At 37.1% G+C, this 24,024-nt stretch overlaps 1 protein-coding gene across 5 annotated transcripts in view; it reads right to left on the bottom strand.

Annotated features, from left to right (window-relative positions):
* Nucleotides 1–24,024, bottom strand: part of ZNF385D (zinc finger protein 385D) — a 412,422-nt gene that overhangs the window by 113,939 nt on the left and 274,459 nt on the right. For all 5 annotated transcript variants that reach the window (XM_039713027.1, XM_039713000.1, XM_039713010.1 and 2 more), the window contains one exon: nucleotides 15,403–15,545. In XM_039713027.1, the coding sequence (XP_039568961.1) occupies nucleotides 15,403–15,545 (143 nt within the window). The remainder of the gene's footprint in view (nucleotides 1–15,402; nucleotides 15,546–24,024) is intronic.

Raw genomic sequence — 24,024 nt, 5'->3', positions numbered from 1 at the left:
AAAAATTAGGTGATGGTATCAAGCAGTCGTCACTGTCAAACCCTGACTACCCAATACTGATTAACATTTTGTAGTATTTAGGGGAAAAATGTAAGAAAGTAGTAACTCATATCCACATAGGATAGAAGCCTAAAAACTTTTATATGGTACATATGTGTAAACCTTTTTCTTTTCAGACTCTTCAGGCACATTTTGTTTTCCAAGCCTTCTGTGAATATTTGCTTTGTTTTCAAAACACAACCAGAGCATGAAAACAGAGCCTTAAGGGCATGGATGCACTATCACTCCCTGTTAGAGAAATGCAAAGTAAATCAGAGCACTAAAAGGGAGAAATTACCTTCCTAAAGTAAGAAAAAGCTTAACCAGGCCCTAGGAACTGTCATTAGTTAAGGGGGATGAAAAATCTGCAGAACCAGTCAAGAAGCATTTTGCTGAAGTTACTGATCTCTGCCAGCCTGCTTAGCTTGTCCACACCAAGGAGTGCAGACATTTTCTGAATTTGCTCCAGATGAGGGAATCAGTTAAAAATTAAGAAAATTACCAATAGTCACAGACCTTCTCAGTAATCTATAAACCAGGGACTGGTAGTGATTACATTGTAAGATAAAAGATGCATGGTAAAGCCAAATTTAAGTTACTCAGGGTTGACATCTTTTGTGCAAATTTAATGACTGATAAATGAGATTAAATAAAACAAAGCCTAAGGATGTGTTTTTAAAGACTATAGTGTCAACTTGAACCTTTAGGATGAAATTCATTAGACTAACTCAAACAGATTTTCTTTTGTTCTACATGTTTCAGTATTGCTGGCTTGAGGAAGAAATACATCAAAGAGGCTACTTCAAGGCTCAAAAAACATGAGGAGAAGAAAGAAAAACAATGTATGGCTATCTTATCATCTAGAGCTAGAGCTGGCTACAAACAACATTCAAATTAATTCCCAAGCTCAAAATCTCAAAATAAGCCACAGAGAATTTCTTCAAGTTCAAAAACCACCTGACTACTGCTATCTGTAAGATCGGCAACTTCTATCCAGTAAAATGGCCAATCCCTTTAAGAATCATCCCCATCAGCCAGATTGTTCTTCCTCAACAAAACTTTGTCTAAGACTTGGTGTTTCTCTGTCATTCTGTGCTTTGAATGACCAGGAACAACTAATGGAAACCAAGGAATTTTTTTATACTATTACATGACAAAAGCCTAGCAAGACAGTAAGTCCTTAGCATAGCTTGGAAGCCTGATATAATGCATGCTTATCACCAGCTGTAGCCAACTAAAAAAAAAAAAAAAAAAAAAATCTACTGATTATATAATCATCTTAAAACCCTGTGTAGGTTAAAGACTTAAATGTTGTCAATGATAGCTAAAGACCAAAGCAGATGTTCATTAATCCTTCTCTTAATCAAAAGAAGCTATAGGCTAAATAATACATTATTGCAGTATTAAGTGGCTTTTTGCTCTGCGGATTAATCTTGTGTCTTACTGAAGAACTTGACAAATGTTTTAGATGTTTAACTACTGAACTTGTAGTTGGTCTTCACAGTCTTTCTCCTGCTGTGATTTGGTCTGCAAAAATTATATTTTAAGAAACATAAATAAAATATTTATTGGGAGTCAAACTAGTATTAAGGAGAGATATTAATCAAATCACCAAATGAATAAGGATGAGAATCCTAACCCATTTTACACACAGTGTTCTGTGTTTTTCAGTACCAAGATGGTTATGTTTTGCCTTTTTCTCATTGAATTAAAATAAAGGAAGTTTTAATTTTACCAAAATTCACAATTCCTTTATTGTTTATATCAAAAGTTAATTATTTGCTTCTGTTAATGCAAATGCCATTAACCACAGAATTTTGGTTTTTGTACTTTCACCTGAGCTGTTTGTGGGACACTACATTTAGCGTCTTGCAGAGAGAACCCTTTACCCTCAGGGTCTGCATCAATTTATGTGCCATATCACAGCAGCTTCTAAAAAAAAAAATGGAAGCTCTTTTTAAAATGTTGCTTTCACCTGAGCTGTTTGTGGGACACTACATTTAGCGTCTTGCAGAGAGAGCCCTTTACCCTCTGCATCGATTTATGTGCCATATCAGAGCAGCTTCTAAAAAAAAAAAAGTGGAAGCTCTTTTTAAAATGTTACAGTGGTTTCTGAAGAAACAGCTAAAGGAGATAATTTGAAATGAAATAAAACTTTTCCCAATCAACTGAATGGGGAACACTGGGGTTCTACCCAATGAAAGAAAACACAAATCTTCTGACCCATAGTTTTTCTGCAATTCATTGTAATCTGAAACACACATTTCTTCAGGTTCTAGAAACTCAGTTTGAAGAGAATGGGAGATATTATTTTTATACTGAATGGGGAACATTGGGGTTCTACCCAATGAAAGAAAACACAAATCTTCAGACCCATAGCTTTTCTGCAATTCATTGTAATCTGAAACAGACATTTCTTCAAGTTCTAGAAACTCAGTCAGTTTGAAGAGAATAGGAGATATTATTTTTATGGCATTAAATAGGAGACACAGTATTTGCTGAAGTAGAATTTATCTTTATTTATTAATTTGTTTAATGGAAAATGAAGGCAGTTCAGACCCAAAATATATGCTGTGCTCTCTGTGCACAGAAATTAATGAAAAATCCCCCTTTATTGGGGAATCCTTACTGAAGAACAGAGTGAACAGCTGTGCTGCTCTGATATTTGGGTTTGTCTATGGGTTTGTTCTTAAACAAGGATTATATCTGATTTCAGATACATAGATTCTTTCTAATTAGGTAGTTGCTTATAGTTAAGACATATTTTCAGTAAGTACCAAGGTAATTTCTCTCTTTTCTTTCAAATTTAGAAGAAAAACATAATTAGGTTTCAAATAGCTTCCATTTAAAAAAAAAATATTTAGAGATAACAAACTTGCCTCAAAAACTTTCAGGCGATAATAAATTCCTAGGAAAAACTTGTAAGTAAAGAGGAAAGGATGTGTTCCTGCCAGGACAAGGACAGAAGGACTCTAAGTGGAAACTGGCTATTTTAACTCACTTTGTAGAGTTTCCACCATTACTTTTATGGGGGTGTGTGTATGCTAAGCAAATGCATCTTTGAAATACCTGTTCTGACATATTTCTCTTTTCTTGAAAATCTTCTGCTAGTCTTCATACCTCTCTTCCTTGCCCAGCACCACAGAGCCAGTATCCTCCAATCCTTTGAAACGGCAGTCTCCTCACTGCCTCTCCTCTCCCAGGCACCACTCTCTCATGTTACTTCCTAAGGCCAACAATAGCTTTTGCTGCCTCCCAGAGCTGATAGTGCTGTTTGGGAGGGCACTGCTATAATTAACTCAGGCATCACCCCTGTGATTTATCTTAGTCATCTGAGTCCTAGCAATACCAATAATGTAATGGGTTAGATCCATTAGAAAATCAGTCCATTACAGACACAAAATATGAGTAAGGCAGGTGATGTACATTTTTTTTCTTCATCCACTTCCAGCTCCCACAAGCAGAGCACCTTAAAAATAGTACTTAGACTTCTACTGTTTATAGCAAGTCAAAGTTCATATGTTCTCATCTCTACCTACTACTTAGGCTACCCAAGGAAATTTTCATGTGTATCTCTCTGCTTGGATATATTAGGCTCTGTCTGGGGAAGGGAACAAGAAAACTCAAATTACCACATTAGTAGTTAAAATAAACAAACTCTCCTGCTGATTCCATCCAGTTAAGTACGTTACCTCATGGGGGGTTAGCACATGCCAAGACAACACATTTGGCTCAAGAACTTCCTAAAATATACCTCACTGAAGGCATAGTCTGGCAAGCATTGCTACTTGTGTTCTCAGCTCTTCTGGTCTTCTGTAACTTGTCAGAGCAGGCACATATAATGCTTGGCTTAGTCCTGGCATTTTAATTTTTAACAAAGCATGGGCATGGTGGGCTACAGATAAGTTTAATGAAAACAGGACCTGGATGAAAGAACTAAAGGCTACAGATTTACACCTTTTTCCATTTTCTTGACAAATGTTCCAGAACTAAATAAGTACTGTTGCCCTAAAATTTTCTTTCAGTAATTTTCTTTCCTTTCACAGGCCTATTATGTTCAACTTCAGGAATTCTTTCCATGATCTCCTTTCATTAGAATTGGTCTCTCTTGCATTCAAACAGCCTGGCAGTTTCACAGTAGCAAGTCACTGAAAGAAGTTTCTCCCAGGCAGCTCTGTATCAGGTTTTACACCATCTTTAACTGTAATTAAGAACGTCTCCTTCCTATATAAATTTAATTTTTCATCTGCCATTTTCCTTCATTTGTAGACTCTTTAGTCTTCTTTTGTGAGTCAGAAGACAGCTTTTATATATCTAAACATAATTGTTTTCTTTGTGTAAGGTAACTACACAATCTATTTAACTTTTTTCTTATAGTTTCTTATAAAAAGATGTAAATGTAATGTGCTATCTAAAACTTTTTTCTTGTGAAATCACAAAGCATTTAATTCTGGAAAAAACAACGTTCACTAGAAAAACTCTGCTTTGTATTCTCTGAAATAGTAAGAATGTGATACTCATCTGTTTTATATAAACCAATGCATTTAAAAGAAAAACACAGATTTCCTGGGAAACACAAGGTTTTGTACTATTTTAAATTAATTGTTTTGATTACTAATTTCATCTATATGAATATTAACATAGGATTACTTCAAGCAGTCACTAGAGCCAAAAGGAAAGATGCCAGGAAAAAAACAGTTGTTGCATGAGAATCTGGAATTCTATATCCAGTTTTACTGTACAAGTCCAACATATGACCCTTGGGGATTTTCTTCCCTTATCAAAAAATATTAGAATAAAATAAATTAGACAGGACACATATTAGAGAAATATTTCATCAGAGAGTGCAACATGCAAAGACTCAAGATAAATGAGTTCACCAGCATGTGCCATTTACCAGCCCCAAATACAGTGAGTAAAACTATTAGTAAAGAGTCCCAAATTTTCCAATACCATAAGGGATAAAAGTATGTATGTGTTTTAAGGCACATTCTTGAATGGTAGAAGCACTGTTACTGCATGCTAGGAATATAAAATTAATGAAGTAACTGTACTTAGGAATGCCTTTACTCTGTGTGAAATTACTTGTCATGTAAACTCATGCTTTTTTCAAGACATCTTTGAAATTCCTAAGAACAAATTGCAGGTTGTTAAAAAAAAAAATTAAAAAATCTTCAAATAGTTATTCATCTATGTTAGAAACAAAAGTGTACCTAGAGTTAGAAAAAATTCATGTCTTACTTTAAATATTTACAAATGTCTGTCTCATCAACAGAAATAACAGTGATTTTAGAATTTTATCACTTTTTTCATCCTCAGACTACAGTAATAAAATCACCACTTTAAGTAATTCTTTTTCACTTTAATTGCAGTTTTTAAAAACAGGTTAATAACCATCCATATTTAAACTGTAGATTTTATGAGTAATACTTATTATGCAAACCATTAAATTTTTATAGTCTTTGCAGAATAAAATAATCATTGATCTCTTTCATCTGAGTGCTATTAAGGCAAAGGGTGTAAACATCAACCGATTAAAACATTATTTAAAATGTTTTACAGAATGCGTTATAAAATTTAATTTTAAGTAATTTCACTCATCAAGACTTGACAAATCTGAGGAGTACTTAATTTAATTTCCTTTATGAAAATGTTTTGCATTCAAAGTAAAATCCTGAGGGACCCTCAGTCCCTATAAAAGGCTGTGCTGTTGCCCTTGCCTTGGGTGCTATGACTTCCCAACACTAAGCTGGCTCACAGTGCAGTGCCCTCCAGCAAATGTGTAAGGCAGGACAAGATGACTCAAAGTCTATTCTTTTGCTCTTCCTAATTACCAGCTAAGCAAACAAGAATGTGAGGTATTTAGATCCTGTTTATTGCCTTAGGAACAAGAAACCACTTAAGTAAATTTTAAAAATACACTGAAAACAAAGCATATCGTATGAAATTTTTAGGTATGTGTAGTCCTTTTCCCAGAGATCACTTACAGCCTGGAACACTGGTTACTAAAATGTCTTCAAGTTTATACTCCATGGTGTATTTTGGGGCCTTTTATACAATAGCAGAGTTATGAGCTTGTACAAACAAGTGCTTGTGTGTGAGACCTGTTTAATTATGGACGTGAGAATTGGTAGAGAATAGTTAGATGTTCGCCCATTCTCACATGACAAGGAAGAGGTGCACAAACATCTTTTCCTCAGAGACAAGGTGCTGAGTCACTGGAGAGTGATACACTGCATGAAAAATCCTGAAAAAACTGTGAGCTGTCAAACAGAGAATGAACGTGCATGTCTGATAAGCTCAGCTTCCACAAAGAGCAACACCAAAAAAGTATATACAATCTGCAGGTGGCCAAATGACCACCAGGTCTGAGGTATCTGTAAGGACCTTGAATGAGCCTATGGAACTGAAGAGAGAGAGAGAGATGGTAGGTGCAGAAGGCCAAACACAGGCAATACTGTTTCACACATGCTTACACAAAATAAATCTTCCAGACAAATCAAAGCAGATTAACCAAAGACACACATTGTACTTCAAAAATTGGACAGCAACCAGGAAATGGGTATTTTATTTGCATCCACATTACAGTTAGAGAGATGAATTCAAGGATAAGTATAATGTTCAGCAAAGTGAAATGACAAAAACATAGGCTATCTTAAGATAACCTTATGATTTGCTTCCCAGGAGAATACACACCCTAGAAACCTGAATTTCTTCAGAAAGCAATCATAGAAGGTCAGAGCACCCTTGATACAAATTTAACTTAAATAAAAATAAAACTTTTTAATTGATATTTCTATGGCATCTACCCATCTGTACTCAACAAACTCCTTGAAGGTCTCAAGGCTACTGTATTCTATAAGATGGGACGTGATAGCTACTCATCAAAAGCATAGGAGACCGCTGTTTGCCTAACTGGAACATAATCTTAAAACCGTTCAAATAAGTTGTGGTAAACCAAAGAGAGAATGAGTTCTGTTGAAAGGAACCTGTAAAGATTACATCAGGTTCAATCCCCTGCCATTGGCAAGGACATCCTTCACCAATCAGATTGTTTAAAGTCCCACCTTGAATGCTTTCAATGATGGGGTATCTGTACTTACTATCTTTAATAATATCTTAACATAATATAATACAACTTAATGTCTTTAAGATCTTCAGTAATGACATAGAAGGAGGGATTGAGTGAATCAATGTCAGATGACACCAAGCTGAGAGGCACTGTTGACACACCTGAAGGACGGGATGCCATGCAGATGGACCTAGACAGGCTGGAGAATTGGGCTCATGGGAATCTCATGAGGTTTAAAAAGACCAAGAACAAAGTGCTGTAGCTGGGTCAGGGCAAGCCCTGATATCAGCACAGGCTGGAGATGAACAGATCGAGAGCAGCAGTGTTGACAAGGACTTGTGGGTGGTGGTTGACAAGAAGCTGGACGTGGCCCAGCAGTGGTAGCTCAAAGCCCAGAAAGCCAGTCCTATCCTGGGCTGCATCCAAAGCAGCGTGGGCAGCAGGGTGAGGGAGGGGATTCTGCCCCTCTGCTCCCCTCTGGTAAAACCCCACCTGGAACCCTGCATCCAGCTCTGGTATCCCCAGCACAGGAGGGATCTCTTTGAGTGAGTGCAGAGGAGGGACACTAAGTTGATCAGAGAGATGGAGCATCTCTCCTGGGAGGAAAGGCTGAGAGAATCAATTATTCAACCTGGAAAAGAGAAGGCTTCAGGGTGACCTGATTGTGGCCTTCCAGTACTTGAAGGGAACTTACAGGAAAGATTAGACAAGACTATTTACAAGTGCATGTAGTGACAGGACAGGGAGGAATAGGCTCAAAATGAGAGTAGGTTTAGATTTGATATTAGGGAAAAATTATTTGCTGTAAGGGTGGTGAGGCCATGGAACAGGTTGCCTCATGGGAGTTACTCAAGGCCAAGTTTGATAAGGCTCTGAACAACGTGGTCTAGTTGAAGGTGTCCCTACCCAAAACAGGAAGGTTAGAACTAGACCTTCAAAGTTTCCTTCCAGCCCAATTAATTCTATTATCACATGATTCTATGAACTTCCTTGGACAAATTATTCCAATGCATCACCACTCCCATAGTAAACAATTTCTTCCATTGTAAAGCTACCCTCCTTTTTAAAACAATTCCCTTGTCCTATCACTACAGGCCCCAGTAAAAACTCTCTTCCCATCTTTCTTGTAAGTGCCTTTAAGTACTGCTGGACCACATTAAGATCACCCCACAGCTTTTTCTTCTCCAGGCTGAACAACCTCAACTCTCTCAAGTCTTTCCTCACAGGAGAAGTGTTCCACTGTCCTGACAATTTTCCTGACCCTCCTCATAACCTGCTTTAATATGTTGCTGTCTTTCATTGGAAACAGGATGCTGTACTCCAGGTGGGGTCCTCCCTTGACCTAATGACCACACTTCTTTTGATGTAGCCCCAGCTAAAATTGTCTTTATGGGCTGCAGGCGCACATTGCCAGGTCATGATCATTTTTTCATGCATCAGTACGCCAAAGTCCTTCTCCACTGGGCTGCTCTTAGTCCTTGGAGCCCCAGTCTGTCCTGCTACCAGGGATGGCTCTGACCCTGGTGCATGAACTTACTCCTGGCCTTGGATTTCATGAGTTTCACATGGGCCCAATGAAAGCAATTCAAACCACAGACCAGGAGCACTGCTACAACATAAGACAATTCTAAGAGAAAGGTAAGAAAATGTTGTTGTCTGGGTTTAAATTTGCAGAAGGCCCAACTACAAGTTGCAAACAGAGAAGAAAAAAAAAAATGCTTAAAGGAGGTTGCAAAGGGACTAAAGTTAGATGCGCCTTAACAGTGCACCAAGTCCAGTGAACATAACAGCAATGACTCTGGAGACAGGTCCTAGGGATCTGAGACACTACAAACAGAAATAACATCCATGCAGTCACAGATGACCACGTTTCAGGAGCACTCATTTGTACCAAGTCAAAATATAAACTTTCCTCCCTGCGCATGACACAGAGCATAGACCATACAAAAATACATGCAGAGTATGCCTAGAGATCTCAATCCAGCCTAATCTGACTTAAAACCAGAAAAAGACAAAAAGCTTGATTTCATGATGTCTCTTGAGCTGTAAATCTTTCCTCTGCATCAGGAAATCAGTGCTTTACTGGTACTTCAAACAGAAGCCAGGGTGTAGCTTAAGGATTTAAGTGTATGGGAAATAAGTCTGGCCAATTCAAATGACAGGATATTTCATACTGATGTTGATTCATTCCTGTTTTGCAAGCAACAAATAAAACATCTGAATTGCCAGGATTTTCTTGTGTTTGCTCTTTTCCCAATTCCTGTATTTCTCCTGCAGACTTAATTAAGCATTCTGGGCAGTGATGAAAATGTTATTATAATAAAGAATTCCTGAACCCAGCCATTATTTTCATATTGTTCCCTATTTTCAATAACATTCAGCTAAACAGCAATAGAAATACAGTTTGTAAAAAAAAGTATAGCTATCTTACAGTTCAACTGCAGAGCTATGTAAGGAAATGAAAAAGTCAAACCCTCTATTTCTAGGTACCTGTAAATGAGCAATTACTCAGATATTGCCCCCAGAAGCAATAATCTCCTTCATCTGACAAATGAAACATTTGGCACACTACAGTTCTCCACCTGATAAAGGACCTTCTCATGGAAATAACATTAAAAATCAGCACAAACTATATTTTTTTACTGCCAAGTTTTTCTATATAGGAAATATTCCATTTTGATTCACATCGGACTTAGGCCATTGTGTTGTTGCCTGATTATCCTCCTCTGGAAACAAAGCATTCTGACAGTATGTCATCACTACTGAACTTGAAAGGATTTTATATGAGGAAAAATAGTCTCGTTATGCTACTCTGCTCAATTAAGTCAGAAAGCATAAAACAAAATCATTATGTAGTAGTATACAAAAGATTTGACTTTATTTTGTAAATTTCAGGCCTATAATATTTAAAAAAACTAACATGTATTTTAGAATCCTCCTCCAGTCTTCACTATCAAAACACTACTTCTTATTCATAACATCTAGAAAATTGGCACATCATTTCTGCAGCACATATCTCCCTTCTAGATAAAATAACTATCCAGGACAAGAGCCTAAGGAAAAGATTTTTTAAATCTGTTCTGACAGCTTTCTGACAGGTTTTTTCTGCATTTCCTGGCATAACCCTTCCCAGAAATACTTCTCAGCAAGCAGGTTTTCTACACTGTCCATTTCTATCAACGGTCTGGCCACAACAGGAGAAGACTACACCTACAAATGCAAGCTTCACCTCTATAAATAAAGAGTCCAGCCTTTGTGCTGCCCTGGAAGCTGCTGGGTTGTTGCATGGGGCAATTTTCAGGAAGCAAGGAGCACCACATTGGCACTTTAACCGGTTACCACTAGAGCCCCAACCTAGGGGCAATGGACACTGTTAACTCCTCCTCCTCCTTTTCCATAACCAGGGGAAGGTTAAATAGGAAGCTCTTAATAATGCACCGGGCATTATTATTATTATTATTGGCATAGAACAAGAAAACAGAAAAATTGGGGAACTGAACAAGGATTACTACAGGTGGATCATGGGCAACATGTCAGTATAGTAATAGTTCATTTTCCATCCATGTTTAGTACAACTCTGACATTGTCACTCCTCTTCCAAGTCATTCTTTTCTAGTCAAAACTGTAGTGATGTTTCTTTTCAAAGTATGCTTATTCGGAAAACTTTCTATTAGCAACCAGGCTTCCATTTGGAGTTAGGAATGGGGCTTTTCAAGCAACATCACTCTTTCTGTTTTCAAGCATTTATTCAGTTCTTCTACACTGTACATCCCTTCATTTACAGATTGAGCTCATATTACTTTTTAGAATTTTTTCAGAAAGATGGTCAGCATATCCTTCAAAGAATAAACAAGGACTGCAATGCACTGTCCAATTTTCTACCTTGTAATGGCAAAATGTCCTGAATTTCTAAACTTTAAATTCTGTCTCCTGCTCAAGAGACTGAAGTATATAATTCTGAGAGCTTTGGAAATAGGCAAAACCCAGTTTCTGATGCATCTGTGCTTTGGAGACTACCAAAAAGTCTGCAAAAGATTTTTTTTTTTTCTGTTATAGGGGCGTCCATCAGCTTAGGGTTGGTGCTGATATCTTGCAAAACTAAGCATCTCCTCTTAGACTAGAGACCCATCAATATTTTTCTACAAGTTAATTAACTTCTAGACTTTGATGTTTTGTGAAATTTCTCTGCAACAAACTATCAGCTCATGAACTGAATACTCATATTCACATGCAAAGACCCATATATGCTTAATACAACTGTTAAAGCTTTGCATCTCTAAGAACTAATTCTTAGATGGTACACAGACTTGCAACTTCTCCCTCTGCAGATGAAAATGCAGAAGCATAACAAAGGTTTGCGAAATGATCTCAAACTATTTTCAGAACAATTTAATTATTTTTCCATTCCTCTGAAAACTTTCAAATAATATTTTAAAAAGCTAGATAAACATTATTTATAGCCATAGTTTCTCTCATTAAATAAAATTTATCCATTTAAATCCCATCCTGTTGATTCTTCCTTTCGGATCAGGTAAGCTTGCAGTGAACCTGGGATTCTTCAGGGTCTGTTCCAGTGGGCTGTTTTCAGTTTAAACAGCTGTGTTGTTACAATTTCCTTTTACATGTGACTTGAGGGTATCCATTTGCTTCACAATTACGAGCATAGCACCTACAAACTTTCAGCTAACCAGATTGTTAATTGCTATGTTTGCTTTACGCTTTCTCATATAAATAGAAAATGTTCCTCCTGAAACTGAATGGTTCAAAGGTTCAAACGTTATCTTCCTTGCTTTTCTCAGGTTACTCATTTTTTTCTTTTTCCTCTACTCTCTGTCTGAGGATATTACTGATAAAGGTTTGCATACTCCGTGTTATCTCTTTTAGTCTCTGTCTCAATGAAAGCTTTTGCCTTTGTAGAAATCAGTGCTAAATGTTTTCTTCAGAGGCACCCAGCAAAAAAGGAGCTTGTTTTAGGGCAAAGTCATCAGTAACAAATAAAACTTTCACATGTTTGCAATAAACTGAAGTAGAGTGAATAATGTTATAAAATACACCTCACTAGGATTATTTGCAATACTTAAGGTCAGTATTTGGTTTTATTAGTTCTTATGTACATGTCTGACTCTCTCCACCAAAAGTAAGTTACTTTTGCTTCCACCTCTTCTAATGTTTCTATCCAGTTAATCTGAATCCTCAAATTCCCTGAAGATTGTCTTTAGATAAAATTAGAAGCATAACTGCTTAATAAATGGGAGCATTCCTCTGTAAACATACAATACAATGTCAGCACTTCTGTCATGTGATTTCTGAGTGGAATTTAATATATGAGCTGTGAATAGCTTATGACCGCTCCCATAATGTGGGATTCATCTAAATGTAGATGCAGCTGAGCCAGTCCCTCATTACAGTCTGAATAGATGAATAAGAACTTTCAGGGTTCACTTCACTCCATGCCAAAGTATACATATAGCTTGCATTGCAAGCTACCTTTGTGCATTTTTATCCACGCATAACTTGGAGAAATTGCTGATTTTTCTCCATTATGTTTTGTGAAGAAGTTTAGGTTGACTAACTCAGATGCCTATGTCCATAACAACCAAACTCTCATGCTAATTAAGATTGCAAGAAACTACTTATTTCTCTGAATTATGTCTGAACTTTTATTCAAGTTTCCCCTTGGTCATGCTGTTTTCAAGTGAAGGCTGTTGAAAAGTGGCCAGTAAGTGGCCAAAATTCTGGACTTCCCTCTAGCCTTTTGAGAAGTAGTCCAGACATGCTGCCAAACTCATTTGTTCCTGTGGAATTTGTTCCTGTGAGGGTCAAGGGGTCTTTAGAAATCCATTTCCTATGACCCAATTTATGACCCTGATGTCTTAGTCAAGGGAAATGCTAATTTATTGACAACACAAGAGAGAACATCCAGTTCAGGTGTTCTGTTATGGACCACTTGTTTGACCTGGGTTTAGTCACAGAGCATAAATGATTATCCACTGACACTGCATAGGACTGTCAGTGAAGCCTATGAAGATATCATCAACAAATATGAAGATATCATCAACAGCTGTAGTTGATCATGAAGAGCCATATTTACAAAGATAATTTTTTGATTAAACACTTTTTTTTTCTGCCTCACATTCACATACTGAAGCCCCTGTCAGAAGTTGTGTTTGAAGTCTAACATGATGTGTGGGTTAACTTCTTCTTGGACTGATAAGGGTCAGCAGCTGATGTGTCCCCAAAAGTTTTGTCAGCTTGGAAAGAATTTCTGGAACTCTGCAAAACTATTCAGCTAGTCTATGCATTTGGAGGTTGCTGCTAACCATCCCTGGCATATGAGCTAAACATAGCAGCGTTCAATAATGTGCTGCTCACAAAGAAAATGGGAACACGGAGGATGATGCTGCATGTCAGCACACATGATGAGAAGGCAAAGGTCACTTAGCAAGGCATAAACTATGAGCAGCAAGGCAGGTGACAGCAGCTCTGATGACAGCATCCTCACACTCAGGACTGACATATCTGCCAAAGGTGGACTTGGCAGATGGCCACACATCACAGGAAGCAGCATTTTGCATGGGAACAGATTTCAGAGTGCTGTTAAAAAGGGCTTCAAGTCTCACTCCTGAAAACTAGGCTCACTTTACCAGTGCTCTTACCAAATTATATGCTACTAAGATAATGTTCAGGAATAACATGGTTTTGATATGAGTCCAAATTAATATAAGCACAACTTATCTACCCCTTCCTCAAAATAATTATAGCAGCAAAGGAGTTTGTGTATGAAGGAAGAAACTGAAAATTTATAGAGTAGCACAGGATTAACAACCATTTCAGTTCTATAATTAAACAATTAGCAAATCAATCTGCAGACTCTGAACCAGGGAGAATCCTGAGGACAAAAAATACAAGAAATTCTTATAGATATCTTTTAAAAATTCGTTGCATTAACTACAAACAGTGATCACAAGATGCTGTTTAACTCGGTTAAAAAAACCTCAACTCTAATGCACACTAAACAAGTTGTATCCATTTCATGATGGGTTATCAGTACCTTGGTTAGACTCAGCTCATTTTTAAAACCTTGTGGCATACTAACAGACTTCTTAAAGTTTACTTGTAAACAGTAGTTCATTGACATATTGTTTCTGTGCTTTTTAAGACTTATAACTTGTAGTTTCTCTGTTAATGCTGAGAATTTCTTGAATTCAAGACTGTATAAATAGTTTTGACAATTAGCTTATTTTAATTACTTTAAAGCAAAATGAACATCTATGAAAGGTAAAAAACAAACATTTAAATACAGAAATTTGCTATTGATTGCTATAATTTCTTTTTCTAGAATGCACATGTTCCTTTACTACTCTTAATTATTTTAATTAAGATTTCTGCATGTCAATTAGAATTGGTTCAGAATGGAAAATTCCATTCCCTCCTCTTTCTTTCAAAGTAGGTAAGCGCACATGCTCTTAGGAGGGCTTTTTTGTATGTAGAGTATGTGTAAATAAGGAAAAGAGCATCAAAAAGTAATTGAAAAGGGGCATAATTCTATAACATCAAAACTAACATAAAACCAATGTACATCTTTTTTTTTTAGTAGTATTAAGTATCTCAGTCTCAAACAGGAAAACTGGAACATTAATGACATATGTCAGTAAAATAATTAAAATACTAAAAAAGGAATAGGATTTCTATAATCATGCATAGCATGACTAAGTAAAGAAAAAGGGAGAAATCTATCCTAGTTTAAACCTAAGATATGAAAAATAACACAACTTAACCTGAAACAAATACCCTGGATTGCTTCCCACTGAATAGCTCATACAACAGCTAATGTTGTTCTCATTCTTACTCTATTTGCCCTGACAGAGGTTTTTTTCCTTTAGGGTCTGTAAATTTTTAGTATTTCTCAAGAAGGGTGTTGGAGATGGGATGTAGAATCCCATTGCTCTGAAACTTTCCCTCTCTGAGATTTGCAGTGAACTGTAAGTTAGTGAAGCTCTGCACGTCCTAAATTACTGTGGGAAATTCACAAGCCCGGGGACTGAATATGGCCTGAAACTTTATTTCATGTCACTCAGGATCATATAATTTTTTTTCCTTCTACATTTCTTCTGACTAACACCCAGGTAGGCTTCAATTTATGGCCTATTGGCGTGTCTGAAAGAGCTATTTGACCCTCAGTAAGGAAGAGGATATTCCAGGTTTAATGGAGTACATAAAATCCTGTTTTGTACCCTCTTGAGTCTTCCATGGAAGCTGTGGCTCAGTGTAACTGTTGGGAGAGTACTTACTGCATTGAAGTTGGGGAAGAGATTCACTGCTGCAGCAGTGTCCAGAGGAAACGGGAGGAACGGCTTAATATCCAGCGATGGCTGCAAGGGTGGTGCAGGAGGACGCACAAGGGCTGGAAGAGCAGGGCTCTGGCATGTACCACCTGCACGTACAGAGAGACAGCAAGCATTCAGCAGGTGATATGATTAGTGGGGGGATAAAAGCCAAAACGCACGCACACGTGCAAAGCAACAATAAAAAGATAATATTGCATCAAACAAATATATTTTGACTTGTCCAAAAATTACTGCATTAGTGAAAAAATGCACAGCTGACTCAGTGATTGAGTTGGTTATAATTCTTTGCCAGCAATTGTTTCATGTTTCAGTCTATCGTGGTTAGAATTACCTTATAAACCATTTATTTCCATGGACAATCTGGAACAACAGTTCAGCATATGTCTAACTTCCCTTGAGAACTTCAGCTAGTTTCATTCTCTTATAATTTCATCCCTACCCTGTTGGCTCAACCCTACAAAGGCAGATTACTCAAAAAGATAAAGAACAACTTGCTGTTCAGCTCAGCAAAAGTCATTATTTGCAGACTTCTGGTTTTGAATTAAAAGCTAGTCATGGAGCCAATGGATTCTGTTTCAACCTAAACCTCACAAACCCAACATACCTTGCTGCCTCAACAGTTGATCAATACAAATCTAAAAATAACAGTTTCAGGAGCCACTGAAATTCTGTTTATGGGAAGGTACCGATGAACACTTTCTGCTCTATGTAAGGGGTGGAGCTATTGGATTCAGGATTCAGACTTTGTGCAGCAGAAATCTCCTCCCAGCTGACCACCAGCTCTGTGGGAACGCAATGTAAATGAAGAAATACCCTTGCATACCAATAAGGCACTACCTGTTTGCAGTGGAACCTATTTTGCTTATTTGTTTGCCCCTGGCCACAGCCAGCTACAAGCTGGAAGGATCCAAGTTCATTCTCTGCTTTCAGTGTCTCCTTTATTGGTTGCACTCCAAAACATCAATTCCCTGTTAATTAAAGACTATTTGGATCCTAGGAAACTGTTAAAATATGCCAGTATTCTTCTAATCCGAGAGGCAGGCAACAGACTGTAAAAACCTGCTGGTAAGAGTCCAAGAAACAATTAAAAAAAATGAAAGGGGAGTTTTACCCTACTCACAAAATAGGGACACAGGCAGACAGATCAACAGAGAGAGATATCCAAAATCTGCTTCTTTTTTCCCTCGCATACATACAGACATTTTATTAGACAAGTTGCATGCATCCTTTAAGAGTGCAAATATAAAGTAGTCAGGAAGATATATGACATCTCTCCATATTTGGCCAGCAAATCTGCTATCAAGTTTTGTCATGTTACACATCTAGTTGAGGGCTAAAAACATAAGACTTAATTAACCAGTTGTAGATCATCCACGTTGTGCTTCTAGATATAAAATCAGCTGGAGCCAGATTTTGAAGACTGTATTTTTTGCCAACTTTCAGCTCCTCTGTGAAGCATTTCACTAAGAATCACTATTAAATTAAAGGTAGTGGATTAGGGGGTCACTGTAGTCTCATGAAAGTTTTTAATCCCAAGAATAACTGTCATTTTTGGGGTAGTTTCTACATTGTACCTCACTGTAAGTGTATAAGAAACCAAAAGTTTTTGAATGCAGCAGCTGAGGATCTAGGCAACAGAAAAGCAGAGCTCAAGCAGCATAGAATTATCAAGTATTTGATTGCCATTGCTTTGGCAATAGTTACATTCCCACGACATGGTTACAAAAACATGGTAAAAATAAATATAACAGGTCAGAATGATGATGATGTAGTGTTGAACATGCCAATCATACTACCTCAGAATAGGAAAGACCCATAAAGGTACTTTTTAAAATGCTGGAAATACTTAGCTTTAATTATATAAAACTTTCACACATCATGAAAAGAAGAAGTCACGCTTACCAAAGGAAAAAAATACAGATTGCACCTGAGATTGTACAGAATCGCACAGAAATTTCAAGGTGAACATTTGCGTGGCAATAGCAAAGAATTTTAGTGTAATCAAATATTCTGTAACTCACAGATGCAAACTGGACTGTGAAATGTCACCTGTGCATGGGGACACAGCTCATTGGCTGTACTATCTCAGTGCTACAGAGAAGAGCTTCACAGGTTTGAATTACCCAGAGCAACAGCACTGCTATCCCAAACTCATCTGAGATACCAAGCCACGGAGGATGAAATATTTCTATTCTGTGATCCTTTCCTGTGGCATGACTCGGCACTCACACACCTGCTGCTGCCAGCCAGTGTGAGGCAAAGCCATCTGGGGACAGGAACAAGCTTTAAATGGAAAAATCCAGCCAGCTCTGCAGGACCTTGGCTGGGACTCAGAGCCTCTGGAACAGAGTCTAAAATCTACCACAGTCCTGGCTACAGTGGCACAGAAAATTAGTATGTTCAGGAGTACAGCTGATCTCTGTTTTTTCAATAGTGTCAGACATGTCTCTAAATGATGGAGCATGTGAGAGGCATCATGAAATCTGAGTCTTTGCTTAAGAACTTCTCTAATATTTATGGCTGCAAAAATTACTTCTCTTTCAATTTAACATACACAGAGTTGTAGTCTAGAATCTGCAACAGAAAAACTGAACCAATGGCAACCATTTTTGTGACTCAGCTTAGCTTGGGCAACCTTTGAGAATGCCAGCATTAACTATTTCACACCTAATCCATTAGCAGAGGGATGGAGAAGGGTAGAAGACCACTGAGAAGAGATCTTGAAAAGTACACACAGACAAATTCCAAGCGTTATGGAACATTGGATTACAATGAAGAACCATAACATTTGCCTATGTCAGTTTTAGTACTGTGTAGGATGAGTTTCTCCACAAAGACCTCCATAGCATTCCCTGAGCAGATGCAGCACTGCTGATCAACACACAATGAGGGTGAAGGTTTAATGTCATCCTTTTTACAAGCTTTCTAACAGCAAGGTTTGGATAACACTGACCAATAAAACTAGGATAAAATGCCACAACACTGATAGGTTTTGTCCACAGCCTGCGCTTAACACTCATTACCTGAAGTTCACATAGATAACCTTGTCTTTATGAGGAGCATGCTACACCTTAAAATGGCAGGATAATACAGTATTTTCTAATTCCAGTTTTACAAGTTAAAGTCTCATGTCTTTCTAAAGAGGATAAGAATCAGATTCTAAATGGGAGATGAATGTTCATACATTTGAAAAAATTCACATCAATATTGTTACTTTAATTCTCTTTGTAAGGAGACCAAGAATAATACTACTTAGAAGTTTAGCATTTTTCCCCAAGTTTGAAGTAGTCATTTGTTTCTTTAATTTTCAAATAATTTAAATCATAGGCAAGATAATCTCTTGGACAGAGACACTGGCTATACATCTACAGTAAGTGTGAGCACACAAGTTTGGGGAAAATCTTGCAACAAACCTTTGCCCCTTCCTATATCACATTGATCCTGTTTTTGAGAACTCCTCCAGTGTCAATCAAACAGCTCATTTTTGCACAGGGATACAGTTCTGTTTCTCCAGCTGGAACTAGACATTTTGCCCTACTACTGGGTAATCTGGTTGGAAATACAACACCATGTTCTGGGCACAGACAGCCCACGTGCTACAAAGGCATGTGAGCAACATAAGGTTCATGCTCTTGGTGACACATCCCAATCAGGTGGGTTCTCCTGAAATCACTGGTAAAGTGAGCTTAATCAGGACAAAACCTTTCTTGCCCAAATGAAGTGAATATGACAGAAACAGATGAAGAGTGGATTCCTGCTCGTTATGCCTCAAATTATCCATTCCATGAGGAATTGGCTTTTTTTTTTTTTTTTTTGAGTATGAATGGAAACAAATACTGGTGTCTGTCATTTCCCCTGCTTCAACTCTAACCCATTTTGACTTTAGAGACTATGTTTCACTGTGGAACTGAAAATAGATTTTAAAATGAGAATAATTCTAAAAATAAGAAACCATGTGTCACTAAAAATGCTTACATTTTAATCTTCACAAATTTTTTTGGTGACAATTCTTTGCAAAAAATTAACACATTCTGGGGAAATTTTTGCTTTCAATGAAATAGCAGTTACTGAAAAGAAAGTTTCCCATGTAAATTTCTGTGCCCAGTTCACCTGAAATTTTGCTTGGATCAGTATTAGGTAAAGATTATAAACAGCTGTAAGTACTTACCCTAAAATCTGGGTTAAGAGAATCACAAAGACTGAATATATACATAGGAAACCAAATGAAACAGCCCTAGAGTAAACATATATCATAAACCAGGGTGGTTTTTAATACAGGACAATAAATAGCAAGTTTCCTTAGTGTTTTTCAAGAAGGCCAAGATCCCCATTCTTCAGGTTCCCTATCAAACAGCTCAGCAAATTGGCAACCACTTATTGTTATATTCTATGACATGGCGATAGAGAAAGTTATATTACATCTTTTTTGCACAGTCTTTCCTCATGCACGCCGTCATTCCAAATCCCTCTAATTTAAACTTAACTGCAGATTTAATTTCCAGAAAAAGAATCACAAGATGCATTATCAAATAGTCTCTCCAAAGGAAGAATCTAGCTCAGCTTTTGCAGACACAAAAATGTAGATAATTTTTTGCAATGCATTTGAAACTTAGAGGTATGTAAACTGGGCAGAAACTCTAAACTAATACCCCATTAATCTAAATCTTTTGCAGTTCTTCCATCACTATTACCACCAGAAACATTGAGTGAAAAAGCAAATCTCTGCAGAATTTTATTTTCATTCCTTCACTACTTTGCAAGTTTTTCCTTCTGTCCATGCGAACAGCTATTTTGAATACAGCAAGGACACTCAACTAATGTACCCTTTCCCTTCCTTCTTAGAGTCTGAGTTGGTTTTCAGGATCATAAAGTGGTTTCTCTTAGATATGGATATTTCCATGTTTTACAACCCATCTCACACCTCTCTTAATACTTCCATTATAACTTCTCTGAGGTCAAAAAAATACACAGATTGTGCCTTGGCAACAGCTCAAGAACCTTCCAGCTGGTATGACTCAGTGGAGAAGCTGGGAAAGTACCACACATTTCCAACTGAAAAGTTGACTTTTAGGAGGATTTAAAAGAGCTTCAAAAGCTGTAATTAATACCTTTTACACAGGAACCTAATATCTAATAGTACACAAGCACTAAGTATTAAAATATAACCTAGATAGCCTGAGCAAAATCAGGAATTTTCATAGAAAACTTTTCAAGAACTATGGCCCAGGCTATTTTAAAGTGTAAAAGGGAAATGATGTGTAGGAAGCTCATGGTCAAGCTTATAAATATTAATAAGCTTACATTTGGATAGTTCAATATTAGCTAGAACTTTTAATTTGTTATGAATCAAGTTTGCCAGTGGGCCAAAGGAAAGGTATATTTGGAGGGATTTTTTTGAAAATACAATAAAAACACAAGCATTTAAGTACAGCAGGCTATCCATGGTGAATAATGCTCTTTCATGATCGAAAATAACAGATATCACACTTATATTTTCACAGAATCTGATAAAACATAAAATTTTTAGATATCCAAAATGAAAAGAATAAACTTCTCTGAGATCTAACAGAGAAAATATGACATGAATTGTAGATGTGGTTTTTAGAAATTAGTTTAATGTAGTTTGTCATGGTCCATAGTCACTAGGGTACTCCTTTTTATCACTGTATGATACTCTTAATTTTTACAACAGATACTTTTCTCAAAAACTGCTGAATCATCTCCTTAAAGTTAAATTCAGCTGCAGAATGAGTAGTATCAGTGATCTAACCAGGCACGGAAAAATGAGACTCAATCATCAAACTACTTAGTTGTAGTTGTTGTAATAAAGTGGCTAAAATATGAACTCGGCAAACAGAAAGTTAGCTAACGTGCAACCTGTATCTTTCATGTGTGTACAGAGATAAACTTTTGATTTTGAATATTTCTTTTTTGTAGGCTATATATTATTACCTAAGAACTGAAAGGAGATTACATGTAAACAAATTATGTGAATAGAGAATTTAGAGCTCAGAAAATCTGTTTTCTGACCATTTATAATCTTAGAACTCAGCTTCTTGAAAGGGTTTTTTTATAATTTTGAGTGGTTTGATTATTTTTAAAAATTATTTCTTTTAGAATGGGAAATAAGAACCTTAAACTGCTTTCAAATTCTGTATTGTTCATATACTCTTTTTGGAGAGTGCTTTCATTATTTAATAAATTCAATTTTTTAAAAAAAAATATGATAGCCACATTTAAACACAATACTTTTACGTACTATCACTCTTAGGTCCGGAAAAGAAAGAAAAAAAAATCCAACTGTATTAAATAATTGAAGCCCAGTTGAAAAGAAGAGCCTTCAAAATGAGACTCCAACCACACCATCCTCAGTCCTGCTGGTTCTCCTGAGACAGCTTGAGGATCAAGTACACTCTGTGGCCACACAAGCTCTTCTTTCACAGGTTTTGCTGTTAGCAATGCTAGCAGTGGCTATTCACTTTGAAGAGCATGAATGCAACACTGTCTCAGCTGTGAAGATCTGTCAGTAATTGATTTTTCAGTTCACTGGCCAAACCAAAAAAATCGTGACAATTAAGGGGGGGAAAACCCCACCATTGTGTCAGCTGAAACTCTTCTTTCACCTAAAATGACACCCTATAGCTCCTACTTAGATACACCTAACTGTTTTTATTATTTAAATATTGGCAAAATTCAAACATCCAGATCCAAACAACTCAAAGTGACTCATTACAAAAATATTTTCTTCTCTTCCTTTTTTTTTCAGATTGGCACAGATCAGTACCCACTGTTTATTTATAGACAGCATTTTTCAGCACATATACTGTTCACCTGGAAAGTTTGAATCAACTCTGGTCATTTGCTGCTATTCAAAGTATTATTTTTTCTAGAGAAAATATTTATTCTCTGGTTCCTGCAAAGTGAGCTAGTTTAGAAAAAGAATTCTTTTTATTATTATTATTACTTTTAGAAGCCTGCAGCTATGCAGCATGCAGTGTTTTTTCAAGTCTTTTCTTTCACACATACTAGCATTTTGAAACACATAAGATCATAGATCCCAATAATTTTGATTGGAAAATGTACTCCTCTAGGTGTACAGGGGAGTAAATTTCTCTTTTCATTGTAGAAACATGTGAAACTACTATTATGATGCTGGACTGGGAAAAGGCAGAGGCAAATTTCCATATGTAGTCTGATACCCATTACCTCCTGTCATTTTTAACTTTACTTTGCTAAACAAAGGTTTCTGCTCCCATTTTGCTACCTTTTTCCCTCCTGTTCCTTTATCATCTGCATTACAGGAAGGTGGGCCCACCTTGCAGACAATGAAGCCCAGTTCTGACTGAGTGGGACTGAAGTATCAGCACTGTGCAGATCTCACTCCCCTCAGGCCTCAGGGCTAATTAATGTCAGAGCCCCCATTAACCCCACAAAGTATCAGCTCTTTTGCCCCATATCTAAAATATGCTATGGACCCCAGGAAACACTCTGCTGAATAAAATACTGGCATGTTGTGTTTTGGATATTTACATAACAGCTACTGAAAAACCATGACCTGAACTTCAGTACCTAACATTTCCAAGCAAGGAATTTGTCTAACCCACTATGGGCCACATCTTATATGGATTTCAAATTGTACAGGGGCAGAGACTTAGCTTTTTATTTTAGCAACATGACCTACCTAATTGAGCTCTTCAGAGTCCTTTGGGCTTTTATTGCAGTTGGTCAGACAAATTTGGATTTTTTTTTCCTATTGGAAACTGTTGGATAACTGAAAGTTAAATGATCCAAAATGAATGTCCCACTTTCTGTAAAGTTCTTTCTGTTTCTAGTATAAGGAAACAACTAGAAATTGTCCAATTTGGTCAGCATGCTTCTTACCAGCTGCCCATACCAAGTACTAAACATCCCAACTACCAGAGAACCAGAAAGCCCAAGACTAGAAGTCATGATTTTGGAGAAGATAAACTAGAATATCCATGAACCTCAGCTCTCCTCCCTCTTTAGAAGGGAGGAGTTTTTAATTTCTATATGCCTTACCAAAAAATAAAAAAATACCCAGCAGGCTGATTTTTTTCTGTATGAAATTCTGGTGTTAATTCTCCGGACACTTTTGCCTGGCAAGAGATTATCCCAATTTTTCAGCTAGGAACCAACCTACCTAGGACAGACAGGAAAAGCCTGCTTCTCAAAGCTTGCACAGGAATCTGTGGCAGACAAAGGAGCTGACCTCAAGGTCCCCAAATTTAGTGCTCTGAGCACTGTAATATCCTCTCTTGGTTGTAGGCTAATAGCAAACAGAATGTGCTTTCACTTAGACTTGAATGATCTCACAGACAATGTCAAAACTTGCTCTTCCTTTGGTGCCATAAATGCTAGAGGGAAGAGGAGTTCACCAATGAGTCTAAAGATGCACTAATGATTCTGATTCTATTTTCTTTTGGCAAACTATATATCCCCAGCTCTGTTTTACAATTTCTTCCCATACATCTCACGTTTTGTACTGCTTTGTACTTTCTTTGGTAAGAAAATGAATCCAAGGAAGCTAAATGCCTGCCTTGCACA

The sequence above is a fragment of the Passer montanus genome, unplaced genomic scaffold, assembly GCF_014805655.1.
Source record: "Passer montanus isolate IOZ18808 unplaced genomic scaffold, ASM1480565v1 scaffold10, whole genome shotgun sequence".
NCBI lineage: Eukaryota > Metazoa > Chordata > Aves > Passeriformes > Passeridae > Passer > Passer montanus.
This window is presented reverse-complemented; position numbering and strand designations above follow the sequence as displayed.